Source organism: Ruditapes philippinarum, unplaced genomic scaffold (genome assembly GCF_026571515.1).
Source record: "Ruditapes philippinarum isolate M1 unplaced genomic scaffold, ASM2657151v2 ctg3132_1_1_1_1, whole genome shotgun sequence".
NCBI classification, from domain to species: Eukaryota; Metazoa; Mollusca; class Bivalvia; order Venerida; family Veneridae; genus Ruditapes; species Ruditapes philippinarum.
In genome coordinates, this window is record NW_026863573.1 from 280230 (window position 1) to 301619 (window position 21390).

The 21390-nt window shown below is 33.6% G+C and overlaps 2 protein-coding genes and 1 long non-coding RNA gene across 3 annotated transcripts; 2 read left to right on the forward strand and 1 right to left on the reverse strand.

Moving 5' to 3' along the window:
* Positions 1-312: 312 nt before the first annotated feature.
* On the forward strand, positions 313-7852 carry LOC132722544 (uncharacterized). The gene is made up of 8 exons (XM_060707054.1): positions 313-597; positions 1287-1388; positions 1616-1794; positions 2402-3331; positions 4082-5217; positions 6014-6185; positions 6590-6736; positions 7586-7852. The coding sequence occupies exons 1-8, from the start codon at positions 357-359 to the stop codon at positions 7835-7837; spliced, it is 3159 nt and encodes a 1052-aa protein (XP_060563037.1). The 5' UTR covers positions 313-356; the 3' UTR covers positions 7838-7852.
* Positions 7853-15482: 7630 nt separating this feature from the next.
* LOC132722545 (uncharacterized) lies at positions 15483-16405 on the reverse strand. The gene is made up of 2 exons (XR_009624623.1): positions 15692-16405; positions 15483-15569 (listed from the first exon to the last, which is right to left on the reverse strand). It is a non-coding gene; the product is annotated as an uncharacterized LOC132722545 (long non-coding RNA).
* A 2457-nt stretch (positions 16406-18862) lies between these two features.
* LOC132722546 (protein HEXIM1-like) lies at positions 18863-20758 on the forward strand. Its single transcript, XM_060707056.1, has 2 exons — positions 18863-19180; positions 19798-20758. The coding sequence occupies exons 1-2, from the start codon at positions 18997-18999 to the stop codon at positions 20463-20465; spliced, it is 852 nt and encodes a 283-aa protein (XP_060563039.1). The 5' UTR covers positions 18863-18996; the 3' UTR covers positions 20466-20758.
* Positions 20759-21390: the final 632 nt, after the last annotated feature.

The window sequence follows — 21390 nt, forward strand, 5'->3', positions numbered from 1 at the left end:
TGAGTTAACTTTTAATATTTTGTATAAAAAAGGACAACATCCCAAAATTATGAATTAACTTCCGTATTTGATTATGCATTTTGTAAACACATATACTTCTATATCCAAACATTTATTAAAAGTATAACAAAGGTGAGGTTATACATAAAATTAAAGGCTATTTATAAGACCAGAATGTAAATAGGACAATCATTATTGAATCATATGTTGTAAAGTCAGTCTTCAACATAAACAGTTTTTACACAATTTAATAGTGTTGTATCCAATTTCAAAAAGATACAGGTGAAAGATTTTATTTTCACAAATTGTATATAAGGCACAGAGATCATAAAATCTTTGTTTTCAGATAGTCAAATATGAAGCCGAGTGTCAGCTGTCTATTATTATTTGTCATTGGATATGTGCAAGGATTAGGGAAGACAATACTTGAAGGAGATGTGTTCATTGAATTAATCGGAGCTATCTATGTTGAACCGGGAAACGAAATAAATTCAACTTGTAGAAATATTGAGGCAGAGACCGTCCAAAATATCCAAGCAATTAAATGGACTTTGTCAAGACTTAATGATCTGAACTACATCAATAATTTGAAAATTGGTAAGTGCATTGTTCGTTTTACACAACACGTGTTTCTTGTTTAAGAGAATCGGCCCATCCCTATCTTTGGGGAAAGAGGCATATGCAAAAGAAAAGCAATTCATAACAGAACATAGAACTAAAAAAATTGATTTTCGGTTATCTGAAAGGCAAGTTGCCAAGTAGGCCCAGGCATTTTCATCTTACACAAGCAGATAATAATAACCGATCATCTGTGGGGTTGAGAGATAGACGTTTGAACAAAGCTATCAGCAAAGTCGACAAGGAAAAATGCTTTTAACTCTTCGTGCATTGTTAAAAATTATATTTACAGCATAGCTACAGCTTTTGCTGTCAAATGAACCAAAAAATACATTAATATCCTTATATTTTACCCTGTCTATATTCATAACGTTAAACACCCAACAAATGAAGTTAAAAAAAAATAATCATGTGAGGAAGCTATCCAGCTAGCTTACGGAACGTCGGTGGTTCTACTCAGGTGCCCGTTCGTGCCTGAAATAATGCACGGAAAGGCACCTGAGGTCTTCCTCCACCAGTAAAGCTGGAACGTCGCGATATGACCTATACTGTGTCGATGTGACGTAAAACCCAAAAAACAAACAAACTAAAAAAAAATGATGTTGAACGATGTACAATATAGACAATATAACAAATAACTAGAGAGTAACATAAGTAAACAATTTCAGGTTTACGTGTCAGTCCAACGTGTAAAAAGGAGGGTGAAGCTGAAAGGTTGGCTCACCAGCTTGCAACAGAATTGTATGAAGCAACAGAAGCTAGAATTGTCGGTAAATATTGTCTTTGCCTTGTTTTCCTTGTTATTGTTGTTGTAAATGCTTCTGTTTCTGCCTTTTTGTTTGTAATGCAGTATCTTCTAGTTATTGCTTTTTTTAGTGAAAAGTTTCTAAAGTTTATTGCAAAACTTATCAGAATTTCCCAAATGATTACAAACACATTTGGTCGCCTACACCTGATGGCAATTTTCATATGTATACCCGTTTTGATCTCATTTCAGGGGTTATTGGGTCTGACTACAGTTTCGAGACCGATGCGATCTCTCGTCTGCTCAGTTCCTTGCCGGAGCGAGATCGTCTGCTACAAATGAGTTACTCTGCAACCTCAGCGTCTCTTCGGGACCGAAACATCTACAAAAATTTCTTTAGAACTATCCCACCCGATGATATACAGGTTGAGGTAAATAAAAAACTATGTTCCAATATAATTGCCGAGATATCGAGAGAACTGTATGTAATTTAATGAATATTTCTTAGTCAAATTTTTTTATAGCTGGTTGAATTGTCTTTGTATATAGCTTTAGGTTCGCCGCCCAAATATATCAATTAGGAGAACATTTGATTTGTATTCCATGCGTCGCTGGTTCGATCCTTGGTTTAAGCAAAATTTCTCCATAATACATGTAACTGATCTTTAACATTATGTTTAATGGTCCTTTGTTTGTTACCACTGATAAAGAAATCATGAGGGACTAGTAGTGGGTCATGTGCGGAGAAATTGGTAATCACTAGTACATTTTTCAATAAAGCCGGTTAGAAGGACCGATTGCCTGGATATGACCACAAATGTGATAAACACGGCGTAAAAAATATCGCTTCATAGCTTATTAATGATCAAACATTTGAGATATTATACGTAGTATGCCCTCTGCAAACATCTTATATACAATTACAAATAGGAAAATATAGACAAAATATTTCTAGTCTATATTATTTGGCTAACATGTTTTTCCCATCATTTTATTTGAGCTGCCTATTAAACTAAATTTAAGATTTATTCGTTCCAGGTCATGTTGAAATATCTCGAAATTCTTGATTGGACGTACATGGCTATTATACATGATAATGAGACATACGGACGTGGTGGAAGGGATGCACTTATGGAAAGAAGTCGGGGACTTGACGTTTGTTTTCCTATTCAAATTGCAGTAGATGAGCTGAATATTGACACAGTTAAACTTGAATCTGATATTAAGCAAAAGATAATTGATGCAGATATACCTGTAAATGGTATTCTTGTTTTTGGAAATTCCGTTTTAGCGGATCAGGTTCTAGTTGCAACCGAAAATGTTATTGCATCTTTACCGAATGCGACACGTCCTGTATTTCTATTTTCCGAAGCCGGAGGTTATATACAAGGACATCATACAAATATTTCAAGAGGGGCGTTTGTGCTTAGTCCTCCTAGAAGAAGCATTGAAGACTTTAGGACTGAATGGGTCAACATTCTGACAGATACAACACGACTGTATCAGGAAATTAAATCAAATACTTGGATAAGAGATGTATTTAGATCTAAATTCGACTGTGAATTAGCTGACATTGAACAAAACCATAATTGTCCTCAACTATCTGCGTCAGAAATAAACAGCGTTACGCCTGATTCAGTGTACAACCAATATGCGATACAGACAGCAATGGTCATCGCTAAAGTTGTAAAAACAGTTTACGAAAACAAATGTTCTGGTCAAGTCAGTGTATGTGATGCTTTCCTTGATAGTGTCAAGACACCAAGGCAGGAGTTTATAACGAGTTTAACACAAATACCGCGGATAAATTTTGACAGTTTTGAAAATTTCAGAGTGAAGGAGTTTCAGAATCCAGACATAATCGTAAGTTTTGGTGCTACTTGCGAGGTCAATATTGATGATGGATTTCCAATTTACGAAGTTTACAACCATCAGAGATGTGATGCTCTTCCATTTTGTCTTAAAAACGTAAGTGTTTAAAGTGATGAATTTGCAACTGCAAATGTCCCCGTTCAGTGTTGTAAAATGTTAATATGCACATAGATGTAAATAAAACCAATACAAAAGGTCACAACTGTTAAAACCTTTAACCTACTAAATGGAAGAAATATATGACAAACGGATTTTGAAAAGAAAATCATTCTAAATTTACTACATTTCGATAAATAAAACAGCGTGTGTTCAGTATCATTTTCTGAAATTTATCTAAATACATGTAGTTGCAAAAAATAATGAGGCATTGTCAGTGCAGTAGTACAAGCATTAAAATACAGATTAAAATACAAAGTCCACTCCTTGGTTTTTGTGTTGTTACAGCGACAAAACGTAAACATGAGTTTAAATGTTGTTCAGATGTGTACATAGACTTACTTAGCAGATAGTACTTCCTCACGAATACCTTTCTTATTGTGAAATTAATAACATACTTGTTATGTGTTTTGTCAAATCATTAAGGAAGTTTACAGACTTAAGTAATGTATTTTTTAAATATAAATTTCGAGCCTTAAAAGTGTGATAAGCAGACTTTTCATTTCCAATTACTTTCAACCGTTTAGTAAAAAACTAAAACTACTTTTGATTTCCTTTACATCAACTTATTATCTAAATCAAAAGAGATCTACAGAGAAATAAATAATTTCTGTATATCGTAGAATATATTCGTGAATGTATTTATCTGAGTAATTGTACAGATCTTACAAAAAGGGGTTCTCTTTTCAGGTTGCCCAGTACATATCGTCGGATTTGGAAGCAGCGACATCTGACATTAAAGATTATGACGAGGATGGGCAGGAGAAACTGTGGCCAAATATTCGAAAAGCACAATGTCCTGACGGCTCACTATGTCAACGTTGCGCCGAGGAAAAACTTGATGATTACCTGTTGTTTATTCCTGGTGACATGTATATAGTTGGTATTGTCCCAGTTCATAATAAAGGTTCAACGCCATTACAATGCGGAGATATCAAACACGGTGGGCTAGATGTTGTTGAGACCATTCGATTTGCTGTGACAGAGGCAAAAACAAAACCGGCAGCTGATATTGGAATTATAATAGTTGATAGTTGTAATGATCCTCAGATTATCCAGGAGAAAATATTAACATTACACAGACTTGGTGTGTATAAAGACGGTAAGTATATATATGTTGGTGATAAAGTCCTTGGCTATATTGGAGGATGGTCCAGTGATGTCAGCAAAGCTGTTGCAGAGATAACATCACGTTTAGGTTATCCGCAGATAAGTTATGCATCAACAGCACAATCCTTAAGCAGACGATCAACGTACCCATACTTCTTACGTGTGCCAAGTGCAGACTCAAGACAAGCTGAAACTATTCTCCGACTTGTTCAAACGCTTGCAGGGAACTTCATCCAGATTCTTTACAGCGAGTCGGAATACGGAGAAGGTGGAAGAAATCTTTTGCTAGACCTAATCAGAACATCAACTTTTGACCTATGTGTTGCACAAACACTTCCAATTTCAAGAAACAGTGACAAAGCTACTATTCTTTCTAAAATGAGAATGTATCCTCAAGCTAAAATTGTGGTTTTATTTCTTGGTTCTTTTGAAATCGAATACATGATCCAGACTTTCAATACAATCTCCAAGAACGAGTTTGTATTCATAAGTTCGGAAGGTATGGGTACAAGAATTGATATAAGTAACTACAGAAATTTGATTGGCACTTTAACAATAACGTCTCAACTGACAATAAACGAAAAACTCACGGACCATTTGAAACATCTACAGCCTGATGGTTCAAATATTGATGCTTGGATCCGGCCATACATGGAAATGGTGTTCGACTGTTACTTTCAGTGGAGTTTCAATAAAACTTCAAACAAACTGTGTTCGTAAGTATAAAGATTAATGTATAACTAATTAACGATTCATGTTTTTAAAAAATCATCCATTTTTTAAAGTTTATCATTTACTGATACTTAGAAAAGCAATAATTGCGTTCATTTATTTAAAAAAAACACACAACATATTTTGTATTTAACAATATGCAGTTATGCAGAATGAGTATTTGCAGCCTTATCGTTTCTCTGTAGTACAGTATCAATAACGGTAATTTTGAGGTCCAGTTTCGAGCGCGTTTGACTGCTTTGAGATAATAACATTGATTACTTTTATCATATTGAGCAAGTTTCGTGAACGTTTCTCAGTTTTGTTGCATTTTTATCTCGAATTTTATCCTGCTTTAGATTGGGATTGTTAGTTTCACTGGTTTCAGTAAAATGCGTATTGTGCGACATGCAGTGAAATTTTATTAATATAAGCACTCAAATGATTTATAGACTATATTAAAAAGAGTCAATATATTTAAAGGAACATGCATATAAGATATGAATTTGACATCATAAAGTATTTCATAGAAGGTTTTCTTTGTTGACATAAAAGAACATTATAGAGAAAACCCTACATCATTCGTGAAGACAAATTATTCAGATGAGGTGAACAGTTCTGATTTTTGACCAGTTGATTAAATATGTTTGAACAGATTTGACATAAAAATTCACAACAGTTTGAATGATTAGGGTTTTTATTGTATAAAACGATTATGTAGATATGTTTTTGAAAACAGTTTGTTTTCATTAGGAATGTTGCGTTTATCTTTTTATGTGTAATGTTGTTGAATATTTTCAGCGGAATGGAATCTCTCGATGTTTACAAAACAGATTTTAGAATAGATGCATGGGCACCATTTGCTGAACGGGCTGTCACTGCGCTATTGGAAAGCGCTGAAAAAGCTCTAAGAGACAAGTGTAATGGTAACACCGGTGCAATTTGTTTCCAGTACAGGAACAATACTTCTTATGTAAGACTTGTTTTATTTTTTGTAATATTTTGTCCTCAATTAAGTTATTTACGGATATCATTATTCTGAAAATAAAATTAAATGTAATTGGATTTGATGAACATATTTCAATGTTCCCGCATCGATCAAATAGAAAATATTCAGAAAAACGAGTACTTATGACTTTGTCTTTAAACGCGCACCTACAACGCATCTGGCGATGTTTGAAAATTCTTACTTAAACGTCATTTTCTTGATTAAAATTCATGTAGAATTTTACGTAAGCTGCTGTTGTGGGCATTGGCGGTATAGTCGTCCATGAACAGTCTCAATCAAACCAAGTCCGTACAACATTTTCAGTTCTGCCGTTTTGAGCGTTTCGTATGTTTCCATTTTATCAATTGTATCAAGATTTGTTTTTGTAGGTGTATGAACAAATAAAGAACTATGAACGTTTAGGAAGCAGTGGTTTCAGGTCAAGAGTGTTTGATGATAATGCTGATGGTACGGCAGGTTATCAAATCTACGTCATCGATGTTGATTCAATCACTGGAAAGGCAAAATATAAAAAGGTATTTCTGATAGTAAACCTTGTTGTATTTCACTTCAGCAGATTGTGGCCAGATATTTTACAGTGCTGCATTTATTTACAAATGTATGACAAAGTATGAAATTTAAAAACATGTATAGAAATTTCATATCAAGCTGTATTGATGTTTAATACATGTTGGACCTTTGAATCTTAAATATTTAATAGTTAACCGATATTAGATTAATTGGCCGAAAGTATTTATACCCCAACAAACAAAGTTCAAGTCAGCTTGTCTGTCGGTCTGTCGATTGACTTCATGATTTCCGGTCAATAACTAAAGTTTAGATTGAGTTATTTTTTATAAAACTTGGTATATAGCAAGTTTACATTAAGACCCTGTTTGGGATTGCTTTTGGACCCCATGGAGTCAAGGTCACTACTACTACAAAAAAATTGGTTTCCAATTGATAACTGAGTGTAATGAGGAAATGTAATCGAACTTGGTATATAGCAAGTCTATATGAAGACACCGGTTGGGGTTGTTGTTGGATCCCCTGGGGTCAAGGTCACTGTTACTGTAAGTAGAAAAATGGCCTTTGGGCGATAACAATAGTTAGCAATGAGTTATGGTAATCAAAGTTGGTATATTATATGGATCCTCTTGGTCAAGGTCACTGTTACTAAAAGAAATTTACAAAGATTAGGGTTAACAGATGATTACTCACCTTTAATAGGACAATTAATTGTAATAAATATTAGTTCACAGATGGAACACCATAAATATCAGATCGAGTTCAAATTTTGCCTCAGGTCACGTTTCAAAAGGTTAGATGATAGGGTAATGAATCACCTTTAGTGATAGCTCTAATTTTGTTTGTTCTGTTTTCAGATAGGTGACAGTACGTTAAGCATTGATGGCAGTAACTCTGTGGCTGTTACATTCCAAACCGCTTTGTATAACACCGTTCGGGGTGCTGTGGTCAACTCAACATGCACTAGTACCATTGACGTTTGTAACACTTGCTTTGCAACACCACCAGGGTATGGTTCAGTGTATGTTTTGATTCATTGCATGGATGTGTTGGCTAATTTTAGTCTGCACTGGTCGCATAGGTATAATTTGTTACCGCCAGCAGGCTAAAAGTCAATACAGATTCCATTATCTAAAGTAGATTTTCTTATTAGACATATTCCAGTCATTCAACGTATTTTTCTCTTTTTCATTTGTTTTACTACATGTAAATTCCTCAGTTATTTAATAGTGTTTTTATCCTTTTCTTTATTTGACATTGAAATCGCTGAAGGTAGTTTTTCTGTAAATTTTAGAGTACCAGGTGAACCCAATTTACCAGTTGGTGTTGTAATTGTCATAGTATTACTGGGTATTATAGCTTGTGTGTTGGGTGGAATCTTACTGTTCATATGTAACAGACATGGTTGTTGCTTAAGAATAGGTAAGTTAGATTTGTTGTTTAAGAATAGGTAGGTTCCATTTGTTTATAGATAACTTTCAGCGGCTGCATAAAATCTAAAAATTTAGCTTAACTTAACTTTCTATAGGACAAACACATTAGAAATAGGTTTTAAATAATTATAAAATGTTATGAATGTAGATGTTCACAATCATTCAACCTTAGCTTTTCTTCGGGGTATTCCCCATTATGATATCAAACAGGATTCAAACTTCAGTTTGGATATTGTTTTCACAGTACATCAGACTCCACTTAAAAAGTACCACGTGCACCTCTGTAATGCCTTCCCACTAAAGGCACAATGCAATGATATCCCACAGCGACACATTATACTGATTAATGGCAAACTTCCAACTCCATTCTTTAATAATGGCGTTGACCAACGCCGTCTGTAACTTGTATCACGGAAATAATAAAAAGGCTTTCCAATATTGCATTGTTTGGTTGTAAGATAAATGAATTGGTGTTAAATACTGTCAAACTAATGAACACATTGATGGTATAAAGTTAAATAATAATAACATTATATTTTCCATAACGAATATTAATACAAATCAAATGCAAATGGATATTCTAATGCCAAAGGATCTTGAAATTCATAGATTTGGATTATGCTGAGTAATTGAAGGTATTTATTTTCGATTATTTTAGAAAATGGGAGACCAAAATTTACTGCCACATATCTCACTCCTGTGTATGCACATGAAAGAAACGCGCATGGTGTTGATGGCACAGATTCTCCTCAGCTAGACGAGAATTATGACAGCATACCGAATTCTAGCGCAGTCTCGTACAACAGATCGCAGGCTTCGTCTTACTCTAGAAGACCGCCAACTTCGGACGGAGGTTCATCTAGTGCAAGCAGTGGGGGAATGGGAATGCATGACAGTGGCGGGAATTTTGTCACGATCGGAAGAGAAAATGTCGCGTTTGAAAACGATAGTGGTGTTGGTACCGGGCGCCAGCCGAGTTTGGCTGGTAGCCAGCATACGGGCAGTAGTGGTGGATTGTCTGGTGTACGTAATGATAGCTACATGTCAGAATCTATCCCCGTAGCTCATAGATTCACAAAGCCTGCCCCAGCTCCAGCACCGCCTGCCCGTGGTGCAGGAGTTTTGTATCAAGCAGACGGAAGTTATATCACAGCTAACTTAAATTCGGAAGATAAGACCAGTGGGGAATCTCACACTGACCGGTCAAGCAAAAACAGTGACCAAAGTCTGGGCTATTTAAGAAGCGTTCAGACGACCGAAAATAACCGCGTATAGGATTTTTAATGATGTCAGAAGCTTTATGATTTTTATTTGAATTTTGATATAAATTTTATTCGATGGAAACTGCAGACTAGAGAAAATGCAATTATTTTTTTCTTTTCATGTATTAATCAAAAATGTGTTTGCTCATTTTACATTTCAAATTGTATTGTTAACGAAATTCTTCCGTATTTTACAAGGCATTCTTTATACATGTACTATTTTTCTGTTTTAATCAGAGATGTAGATCACAGAAATTGTATTATTTTACTGATTTTGATATCTGGTTAATAAGTTTTACTTGCTACGCAAACACGCGTGATATCTTAACCGTCTAGGAAGTTGCTTATCTCTGTTATCTATGTCTCTGTTTTATTAATGGCCGACCTGCGGCTTGTTTTGTTTAAAAAATCTTTCAATGTATTTAACATCATTGATGCAATGACTTACTCAACTATAATTATGTAATTTGTTCTAATTGTATATGCATTAGTCATTTGTATCCTGTCCCCCTCAACCTACCGCCACCGCTGGGGAAAATCAAATTCCCTACCGGAACGCGGAGACAATATCACACGGCAAAAGCCTTCCTTAAAAGCTTTTGTTAAGCTAAATATCCCGCTTTACGTTCTTGTGCAAAAACAATTATCGCATCATTTAATGGGCGAGAAAGAAAAAACATGGATCATCCTCCTCCGGGAATGGGGGTCATATTTACAAATGACATATGTATTATTTACATTTTCCTGCTTTGTGACATCATCATCTTATGATAAATACACAAGATCTTCTTTGTGTGACATGTGTCATCAAAGATCCTGTATGTTGTAATTAAGTGTGTAACACTTATTTAAGTGAAATTTCTTATATATTTTATGTGCATAATCAATCTTCTAAAACAATTTCCAAACATCTATGAATGAGTTAAATATGTACAACAAATGTTTATATAAAAATAATTAAACGATAAAGGTAATGCATTCAGTTTTATTGTAAAAACTGGCTTGGACTTTATCGAAAATAAATTTCTTATTACCTCCCTTTATTTAAATGCAATGTTAAAGAGTATAAATCTATATCTTATGAAATATTTTTATAAAATTTATCAACAATAAAATTATATTGGTTCCATTATTATATGGTTGGGTTGGTTCCCGAAAAAGTTGTAACATAGAATGTCCTTGTTATTTAATACACATGAATAATGTACATAAACAGAATAAAATGTTCCAGAACAAAATATTATTTCGCTATTTTAAGTAGGGTTTTATCCGTTTAGCAATGATTATATGCATGCGCCACTCACTTTAAGGCAATTAATTACCATATTTATTTCATACAAGCATTTTGGCAGTATTCTTTTTTTTAAATCCAAACAATAATTTTTGTATCAGATATATAGCTTTATACACTTTAAATTCGGTTATATCTTTAGAAAAAAATGCTTTTTGAAACTTACAATATTGATAAATGTTCATTTGAGCATCAGATTTATGATATAAAACCATAAAAATGCGTTGCTTTAAGTAGCGATATCAATTTGTGAACTACTATCGTGTAATTAATTTAATCGGATATCTGCATATTGTGTGGTCCCTTTGGACGGTGTGGTGTAAGTCACTGACTGTAAATCATTTGCCCCTCATCACTATGAGTTGGAATCTCGCCGTGGATTTTGGATCCCTATGTGTGATGAGGCTATCCGGCTAGCTTACAGTAGGTCACGTGGTTCTACTAAGTGCATGATCGTCCGAATAGAAGGTCCACCATATGATCTTTATAATAATAATAATGTATTTTAATATGAGATCTTATATTGTCAATTATGTTGTCGCATCACTGTCGTAATTATAGTATTATTTTATATGAAATCCATGTTTTATAGTATTTTGTATCGTTGATTTGTTTCTTTTTAAATTACTGTACATGTATTTTTAAATGCGATAGCTATCTTTAAAAACAAGGAAAGAAAAAACATCTTAAGCGTGTGCTGTGTTTTACATGCAAGCGTGCATTTCTAAGTGTTTTATTGTACTCTCCCCCACTCCATCCCTGACCCACCTCCCCAAGAACAATGCCACGGGAGCTATACTGGCATCACCATGACCAAATTTAGATGTGTCTGTCTGTGTGACTGCCTAGTATTTGAAACTTTACATGATTACGTTTTACAATTATTAAAGCCTTGTATGTGTTTGTATGACTTTGATTATTTCATTTTGTATTATCCAAATATTGCATCCATGGACAAAAAAAATATTCTTGCAAATATCGGGCAATTTTACTTTTCAATTTTCAAGCATTAATTGTATCATATATTTCTGTTTAGCCCTTAATTTTCCGGCATCTAGACTGACGTAGCCTATGTCACCAGTATAAATGCACATCCTAACCAGGCTGTCTAAACTTTTGCATTTGAGAAAAAATACCTTAATTTAATCTTCAAATGGACTGTTCCAATTTCAAAGCAGGGCAAATCCATTACAAAAATTCAGCAGGGTATAAGGTGTTAAGAGTTAGTGTGTTCATATATTATTATGTAGAACATTTGAGTCCGTCACGCGCACTTGTGTAATGTAAGTTGTTTACATTTGTATTGTAATTTATTATATGATCTAAAAATAGCTGCAATCTCATTGGTCCAAACTGTAGTCAACAGAACTTTTTATAAAATCATATTCACTGGGTGTAGTATCATATTCACTGGCTGAATTGGATTTTCCAAGTCTAAAAATAGATTGAGACTCATATTCAATGACCATACACCGTAGACTGTTAATTACGTGTGTTAATTAAAAAATAATTGTTGCGTTTTGTTCTTTATGGCATATTTCTCAATTGAAATATCATTACTTTACTGTTATACTAAAAGCCTAAACAGCATCGATGAGTATAAACTTGAATTACTTTTGTATGCGCAGCGTTCGTGTAGTTGTTGCACGCCTCGCACGTGCGTCTTTTTTCCCGCGCTTCAACGAGGCAAAAATTTGTACATGTATATAAGGTTGTACTTTTTCGTGATTTTTTTAATCCTTAGCCTATTCATATAATAAAACAATTATTGACTAGTGAGCCATTGAATATGATGTGATATTCACCGGCAGAAAGTCATATTGACCTCGGCTATCGCCTCGGTCAATATGTCATCTGCCGGTGAATATCACATCATATTCAATGGCTCACTAGTCAATAATTGTATAATAAATGATATCGAAGATATTTATCACATTGTTTGTACATGTATTTGCCTTTACTATAGACGTATTAGAGTAAAATATATTAAGGAATATTATTATGCTAGACCATTAAACAATTATTGACTAGTGAACCATTGAATATGATGTGATATTCACCGGCAGATGACATATTGACCGAGGCGATAGCCGAGGTCAATATGACTTTCTGCCGGTGAATATCACATCATATTCAATGGTTCACTAGTCAATAATTGTTTTATTATATGAATAGGCTAAGAAATAAAAAAAAATCACAAAAGTACAATTTTATATACATGTACAAATTTTGCTTCGTTGAAGCGCGGGAAAAAAGACGCACGTGTTAGGCGTGCAACGACTACGCGAACGCTGCGCATACAAAAATAATTCAAGTTTATACTCATCATTGCGGTGTTACCTTTAAGTATAATAGTAAAGTATTGATATTTTAATCGAGAAATATGCCATAAAGAACAAAAAGCAACAATTATTTTTTAATCAACACGCGTAATTAACAGTCTACGGTGTATGATCATTGAATATGAGTCTCAATCTATTTTTAGACTGGGAAAATCCAATTCAGCCAGTGAATATGATACTTTATTTTATGCTTTTCAGTGGATTACTGATTTATCCGTGAAAATTATATTTGGTAATTTCACAGTGAAAATTATCAAAATATAATTTCACTCTTTTCAATGACGAAACTACTTTTTTAAGATTTTCCCCATGTGGTACCTCAATTTTATTTTTGCTGACAATTCTGACAATGTCAGGCTATTTAAAGAAAAAGCAAAACTGAAATTGATAAATAACTTAAATGTCAAAAGTAATAAAAAGAAGAAAACTTACTTCTATTCATTCAAATTCATGAAATTCCAATCACCAAATTTCGTTTTTTTGTTTCATTTTGACAGTCTCAAAAATACATTCCTTCCCCATGCAAAACTGCTCTTAATGACATTTGGGCATATTAAAGTATCCTACGAGCAATAACTGCCGTATGATTTATGAAAAATTGAAAGCATTGACAGCCATAACTCGAAGAATAAGTTAAATCAACCCAGCGTTCTTGAGCAGGTTTCCAAGTTTTCCATTTTCCTAGCTCCTTTTCTGAATGTTTTCACATCTGTCAACACTTATTTTTTGTCTGTTACAATCCTCAAATAAGTTTTCTTTCTTTTAAAAATGTGTATGACTAACAAATCCAAATTATATCCCTCTGAATCTTACACAATTATTTTCCTCCCATGAAATACACAACTTTAAAAAATGGCTGCCGCTTACAATTTACAAAGCCAGGTCTAATATAAATTCGCACTAAGTAACAGAAATATGGATGGATGGTTGGACTTTTTCTCCTACAAGAATTGTTTGTTTTTATTATCAAAACAAGCGATCATTCATATTTTTTTAATAAAATTAATAAATATCACCGTCATTTAATGTTGATTGGCGGACTTATTTTTCAGCTCAAGACTTCTTTTTTTTAATGAGAAATTCCGAATAAATGGGGCTCTCAATGGGGGAAACAGTTTTAATATTAACGTTAAAATTATGGAAATTTCGTTTTAACTTGTTTTTAAGCATAAAATAAAAAGAAAATTTGTCTGTTTGTTGTGTAAGATGTAATTTTATTTCATCTCGTGAACTTTAAAAACAGTATTCTCACTCGTGGCTTCGCCACTCGTGAGAATACTGTTTTTAAAGCCCACTCGATGAAATAAAATTTCATCTTACACACAAACAAACAAATATCCTCTATACATCCAGTGAATATGATTTTATAAAAAGTTCTGTTGACTACTGTTTGGACCAATGAGATTGCAGCTATATTTAGATCATATAATAACTGTCTTTAATTCTATGAACTGTTAAACAGTAGAAATAAAAAAGATCTATGTAGTTTTGCATTATTCTTAAAGGAAACTCAAACTTCGATGTGATATTAGTATAACTGAGCGGTTAATATTGGTTTAAGTTTTAAGTTTAATTTCACTCTCCACATATACATAATGATCGAGATGCTAGTAATGTACAAGTATTGTTTGTAATCACTAACATGTATATTGTATGTCTGTTGTATATTCAGTATTAAATTTTGTAGACAACATACTATGTATAAGTTTTTAATAAAAGAATGTTCTGTTTTTTGTTCTATTATGTTTTGATATATTTTTGATATATATAGATATTTATTTCTATTGATTTGTCAACACAATTGTGCCATATTTTTGAACACCTAATACAAAATAAACTCAATGTTGTTTTTTTTTAACCCTTTCCCCCATGAGCATATTGTGAAAAATGGCCGTTTTCACTGAAAAGCCTCCTGTTACAAGTTCAAACTGCTATGAAACTATGAAAAATGCTTCAATACTAATCAAACTTGGCACAAATGTTGACTGGACCATTGCCTTTGTAACGACATGCTCAGTCTCAAATTTCCTGTTACCATGGCAACGAGGGGACATCTCAAAATTGCCAAAAATCACTATTTTGCCTCGATTTTTACCATCAAAATTTATTTCAAAGGGCTGCAACTTCTAAAGGGATTGAGATAGAGTCAAAGGCTTTTCAGCGTTGGTTAAACGTTACATTATGATCGACCTGGGGTCATTTTTAGCCTCTCACAAGTCCAAAATTTTCTTGGCGATGAGGGGGACTCCGCCCCCCTTCAAACCCCCCTAACAGAAGGGGGCACATCCCCCTTCTGGCAACCCCCTGATGTATCTTTTGGATGGGGGGCGGCGCCGAAAAAGTGCTCAATTTTTTTAGCAACATTTCTCAAACGAAAACTTATGTTTGGGGCCCAAATAGGACATTTTTTCACTATTTGAGGCCTAAAAAAGGGGGGGGGGTCGAAAGTGCGTTGTTTCGCGTATATATGTGGTAAAGGGTTAACAAAAAATGATGAAAAACTTTGGAATCACCTAAAAACTAGTTTTTCCATGTTAACATGTGGTCTTTCACCTAATTTTGGTGAAAAATTGTTGTTTTGTAACATTTATAATTTTTTTAGTTAACAAAAAATGATGAAAAACTTTGGAATCACCTAAAAACTAGTTTTTCCATGTTAACATGTGGTCTTTCACCTAATTTTGGTGAAAAATTGTTGTTTTGTAACATTTATATTTTTTTTAGTTAACCCTTTCCCCCATGAGCATATTGTGAAAAATGGCCGTTTTCACTGAAAAGCCTCCTGTTACAAGTTCAAACTGCTATGAAACTATGAAAAATGCTTCAATACTAATCAAACTTGGCACAAATGTTGACTGGACCATTGCCTTTGTAACGACATGCTCAGTCTTAAATTTCCTGTTACCATGGCAACGAGGGGACATCTCAAAATTGCCAAAAATCACTATTTTGCCTCGATTTTTTCCATCAAAATTTATTTCAAAGTGCTGCAACTTCTCAAGGGATTGAGATAGAGTCAAAGGCTTTTCAGCGTTGGTTAAACGTTACATTATGATCGACCTGGGGTCATTTTTAGCCTCTCACAAGTCCAAAATTTTCTTGGCGATGAGGGGGACTCCGCCCCCCTTCAAACCCCCCTAACAGAAGGGGGCACATCCCCCTTCTGGCAACCCCCTGATGTATCTTTTGGATGGGCGGCGGCGCCGAAAAAGTGCTCAATTTTTTTAGCAACATTTCTCAAACGAAAACTTATGTTTGGGGCCCAAATAGGACATTTTTTCACTATTTGAGGCCCAAAAAAAAGGGGGGGTCGAAAGTGCGTTGTTTCGCGTATATATGTGGTAAAGGGTTAATATTTTGTCTTTATTTACATTTTTATTATTTACAAACCACCGCTATGCACTCACTGAACTCCTCCAACCCATAGCCTATAGAAAGTGTACTGCTGCTGATTTAGGGAGAAAATGCATTTTACAAATGTGCGAATATTTTAGCTGCAAAACTAGCGTTATTTAGGTAAAAATCAAATAATATAAAGATAGATCGAATATAATGAGGAAGCGTTTCTTTTGATAAATATTGATAATGCTTATTTCATATAAAAATGTTGTAAAGGGCCAAAATTTATACTAAGATAAACAAACAAACAGTTCTAGAGTGTTTATCTTTGCTATAACTGATAGGTAGTTTTCTCCAAACAGTTTATACATATGAAGAAGAGCAAACTTGTTCTCCACAAACAGCATAATATATGCCTGAATGTAAAGATTTTGTTTGAGTTGTCAAAAATAATCTTTCAATTAGGATAGAGACCCAAACAAGAAACGTGTCTGAAAAACGATTTCTTTTAATAATCCTTATGATACTAGATCTATGGCTTCCAATGTGAAGGCATTTTTTACCTTATGTGCATGGTTCATAAAACTTATAAATAGAGGTCTACTAGGCAATGCTATATGGCAAATATAGAGGCATAGTATTTATCCACAAAAAGAGCGTATAAAAAAGATCCTAAAAAAATAACCTTCTACCTTCACCACTGTGCTTCACATCCGGTACGTTGAAATGTGATTTGTTTAATTGATACAAATTTATTTTAGTTCAATTGTGCTGGAAGTTATAAGCTTATTGAAACACTCTCGAATCCGTTCCTGAAACCAAACAGTACTAAGCAATGAATGTAAAGTTTCTTGCTCAAGGAAACAACGGCTTGCCCCTGACAGGGTTTGAACCTACGTGGTCAGCAATCCTTAGATTACTAGTGCAATACTTAGATTACTAGTGCAATACTTAGATTACTAGTGCAATACTTAGATTACTAGTGCAATACTTAGATTACTAGTGCAATACTTAGATCACTAGTGCAATACTTAGATTACTAGTACAATACTTAGATTACTAGTGCAATACTTAGATTAATTCCGAATATGAAAGCATAAACGTAACTATTTCTTCGAAAAAATAGAGACACTTAATTAATGACTTTCACAAACAAATGTAATCTTGAATAAACATAAATCAATGAATTTTGGTTTTGTTTGTTAATGAATATGGAAGATATCGTTTTAAGAAGTGTAATTTCATATATTAATTTGATATAGCGTGTATAAAAACATGTAAAATTTCAAGTGCCCAGTTAAAATTTTTAAAGAATATTTTCTTCGCGAATATTTAAATTTTGACAGATTTTTAATGATAAATCAAAACAGGGTCTTTCATCTTCTATTTGAAAGACCCTGATCAAAACAAGGAAAGTTACTATTTTTTTCGATGTTTAAAACCAAAATGTGTTTATCAATTCTGAGTGCATTGTTGTACATAGAATAATGCAGGGTTCGAGTTCAGACGTGTTGGAATAAAATCACGAACGTGTAATAATGCACTTGACTGCCTATCTTCATGATAGGCGATATTGCGAAGCATGTTAAAATAAAATATAGACCGGGTAACATATAAGAAAACATTCAAAAATTCGTGATAAAATGTTAATTACATTTAACACAGATATATAAACAATCTTTAGCTCCATGCATTTAAGAAGTTGATACGGCCTGGGACGTAATATAATTTATTCATGATTTTGTCCCAGATAGGGCTAAGCTATTACTTATTCCGTATGTTTCTGGAAACGAGCATGGTATAATATGTCTCTGGTTGTATACCAGTTCTTAGAACTATTTCAATTATATTAGCTTAATTTAATCTGGTCCGAAATAAACATTTTAATGACTCATTTCCAGGGTATTAAATAAAGATTTCTAAAAGGTCTAGTGAAGACAATAGTTTTGTGCAAAGCGCTAATCAAGTTAGACACAGAGCTGTATCTAAAACTGTAATAAAAGTCTCAAAGTTTAGATTCATATAATCCTAAACCAGACTTCTACAGATTTGGATCAATAGCTTTTAAATCATTAGGTAATTCACATAAAATTATCTATACATGTATGAGATATACTCCCCTTTAAAAATCAAGAACCTTTCCGCCTCTGTAAAGACATAAATTCAAATAAGAGACGTAACTTCTTATGCATTAATTATTCAAAGAACTATCAGTGTTGCTTCCCTTGCAAAGAGTTCTATTTTTTCGGTCAGATCCGAAATTAATCCGCATGATAAGATTAACGTTAATGATGGTATTTTCACTCTTATCATCGTTATTCTATGCCATTTTATTGCCAAATGATGGTCAGCTGTACATCTGTTGGGGATACAATAATCTGATATCTGATCAAAGTTGTAATGGAACAGGATATAGGGAAATCTGATCAGTATGGATTATTTTTTATCTCGTATGAAACCACCAAATTATTGAATAAATATGTGCGGTCGCGTTGAGCCTGCGTTAGTTGTCATTTCGGCAGCAAAGAGGGTCCACGTTATTTATCATGCAAAAAAGCCTTATTCAAAAGATTTTTAAATTGACAGTAGTTTCGCAAATTAATGAAAAACATGGAGGAAGCGATGATGGTAGCGGATTATTCACAGGGTGATCACAAAATGAAATTTAATGACAAGGAAAACAATAGAGGGGACACCCCTAACTTGGAAGAGTCCAATGTCAAGACGAAGGAAGAATGTAAACAAGACGATGACAACAAAAAAGCCTTACGGGACACAGATTACGGTATGTCACTTTGTAAAAATGTTTGTTTTATCAGCAGAGCACTTTTATATTTTACTAAATCAATTAAAGATTGTAAACTGTTTCGTTTTGATGTAAAATATTACAGATTATTGAGTTAATTGTAGCGCCCGTAACGCTTCGCCTGGCATGCATCTGGTGTCCTTTGACCCTTGTGGCCGCTTTCTAGTTTCTAAAGGGAGTAAAGTAGACGCAATGATTCTACTATTTGCATTTGCACTGCCACTTGTCAATATCTTTTATGAAGACCTTAAATTATTTGTTGAACAAACTTTATCAAATCGACTGGAAGATGTAGATCTAGAAATAAGGTGATGCTCATTAAAAAAAAACATGTAATAGAAATTTATCTTCTTATTAATTAACTTGAAAGACATTATGTTCCCCAATAGAAGGGAAGTGTTTTCAGTCCAAATCAGTTGGGGCCAGGGAGTTACAAATGCACTTATTCTTTAATTTTCAATTTCTTTTCTTCATATCAAAATAAATATACTGTACTAGAGTAGAATAAATAGACTCTATATTAGTTGTAAGGAGTATCAACTAAAGTGGATAAATTGTTCTTTGGATCTTGAAGGAAGAGTCTTCTTTCTTTACAGGGAAAAATTTTGAGGACACAAATGGAGACAGTCCAAGTGATTCCGGCAGCAATCCGGATAACCGAAGGAAAAAGAAGCATCGTCGCCGCAACAAGGGAGGCAAAAACCATAGGCGATGGAAACCGTACGATAAAATGAGCTGGACTGAAAAACAGGAACTGGAGGAAAAGGAAACTAGACGAGCAACTCAAAAGCGTGAAGAGGCGTTTGCATCGGGACATCCTGTAGCACCTTATAATACTACGCAGTTCCTCATGGATGATCATTGCAAGAATGAGGCAATATCTCCTGATCTCCATAGACATAATTCAAAAGACTCTAATCCGTCTAATGATTCAGATTCTTCATCAGAATTTTATGACGATGAGGAAAACGATGGTTTTCAAGAAAAGAATTTCATGGACACTTTCAATGATATTCGTATGCAAGAGCTTTTGAATAAGAGCAAAGAAGACTTGGTTCATGACTATGTGGAAATGGAGATGAAACTGGAAAGAGTCGAAGAAAAGAGAAAAAGGGAAGCATCCAGTTCTGACCTTAACTCTTCAGGAAGTAGCATAGAAAGAGACGTAAGCTATAAAGAGTTTTTAAAACTGTTGGAAGAAAATGAAAAGTTGAAGAAAGAAAATCATGCTTTACTAGCCAGGATAGATAATGTGAAAAAATAGATTTTAAGTGGACTTCCTTCAAAAGTCTGTGTTAACTTTTCATAACAAATATGCAGTTATTGTTTGCCTATATTAATGAACATGTATGAGATATGTTTAAAAATGGCATTTACACTTTTAGTTATTATTTGAAGAGTTACATGCTTATGACAAGAGAAGTTTCTTTTGATTTTCCTGTCATTTGTAGTTGTAAAGCAGCAATTGCATGCCTCCAGATTTATATAGGTTTGCTCATCTAAGAGCACTTGCTATCCAAAGAAATGACCACTGCATATCAAAAAGTGCTGAAAGTAAAGGGAAATTTTTTTTAATTTATTCCAAACAATAGATTGATAAGCATGTATATGGACTTGTATTTCTTGTTATTGTACTATTAAAGATGTTATTACTGTGGTCTCTGTTTATTTAGAAAATGCATTAATTATATTTTACTTTTTTACATGGATGTTTTTATGCCAATTATGTTCATATTTAAAAATGTTTGTAAAAAAATAATTCCTGGATGTCATTCCTTTATATCCATTTCAAACCATAATTAGTGACAAGAAATGTCCTAAAATAGCAGAGTAAAGGTTGCTGCTTAATCAAAGTTTAAGGTTCATCTACATATTACTCCCAAACATCTTGATATACTCGAGGTTTTTGGCGGGGATGTATATTTTCTGAGCATATTTTAGATTTTTTTCGGGTAAATTTTATTGTCCTAATTAAGCAAGGATATTTTAAGATCCTGAAAAATTTGAGTCTTTGGAGTGGGATATAAAAAGATTTTAAGCTTGTTTTTCATGACATGTTTGTTCAAAGAAAAGTTGGTTGTTTTTTTTTTAAAGAAATTACAACCTATTTTAATAGTGTTCTAAATTTAATGCTGTAATTTATAGCATGAAAGTGTGGTGTAAAAATCCAGGAATTATTTTTTGTACAT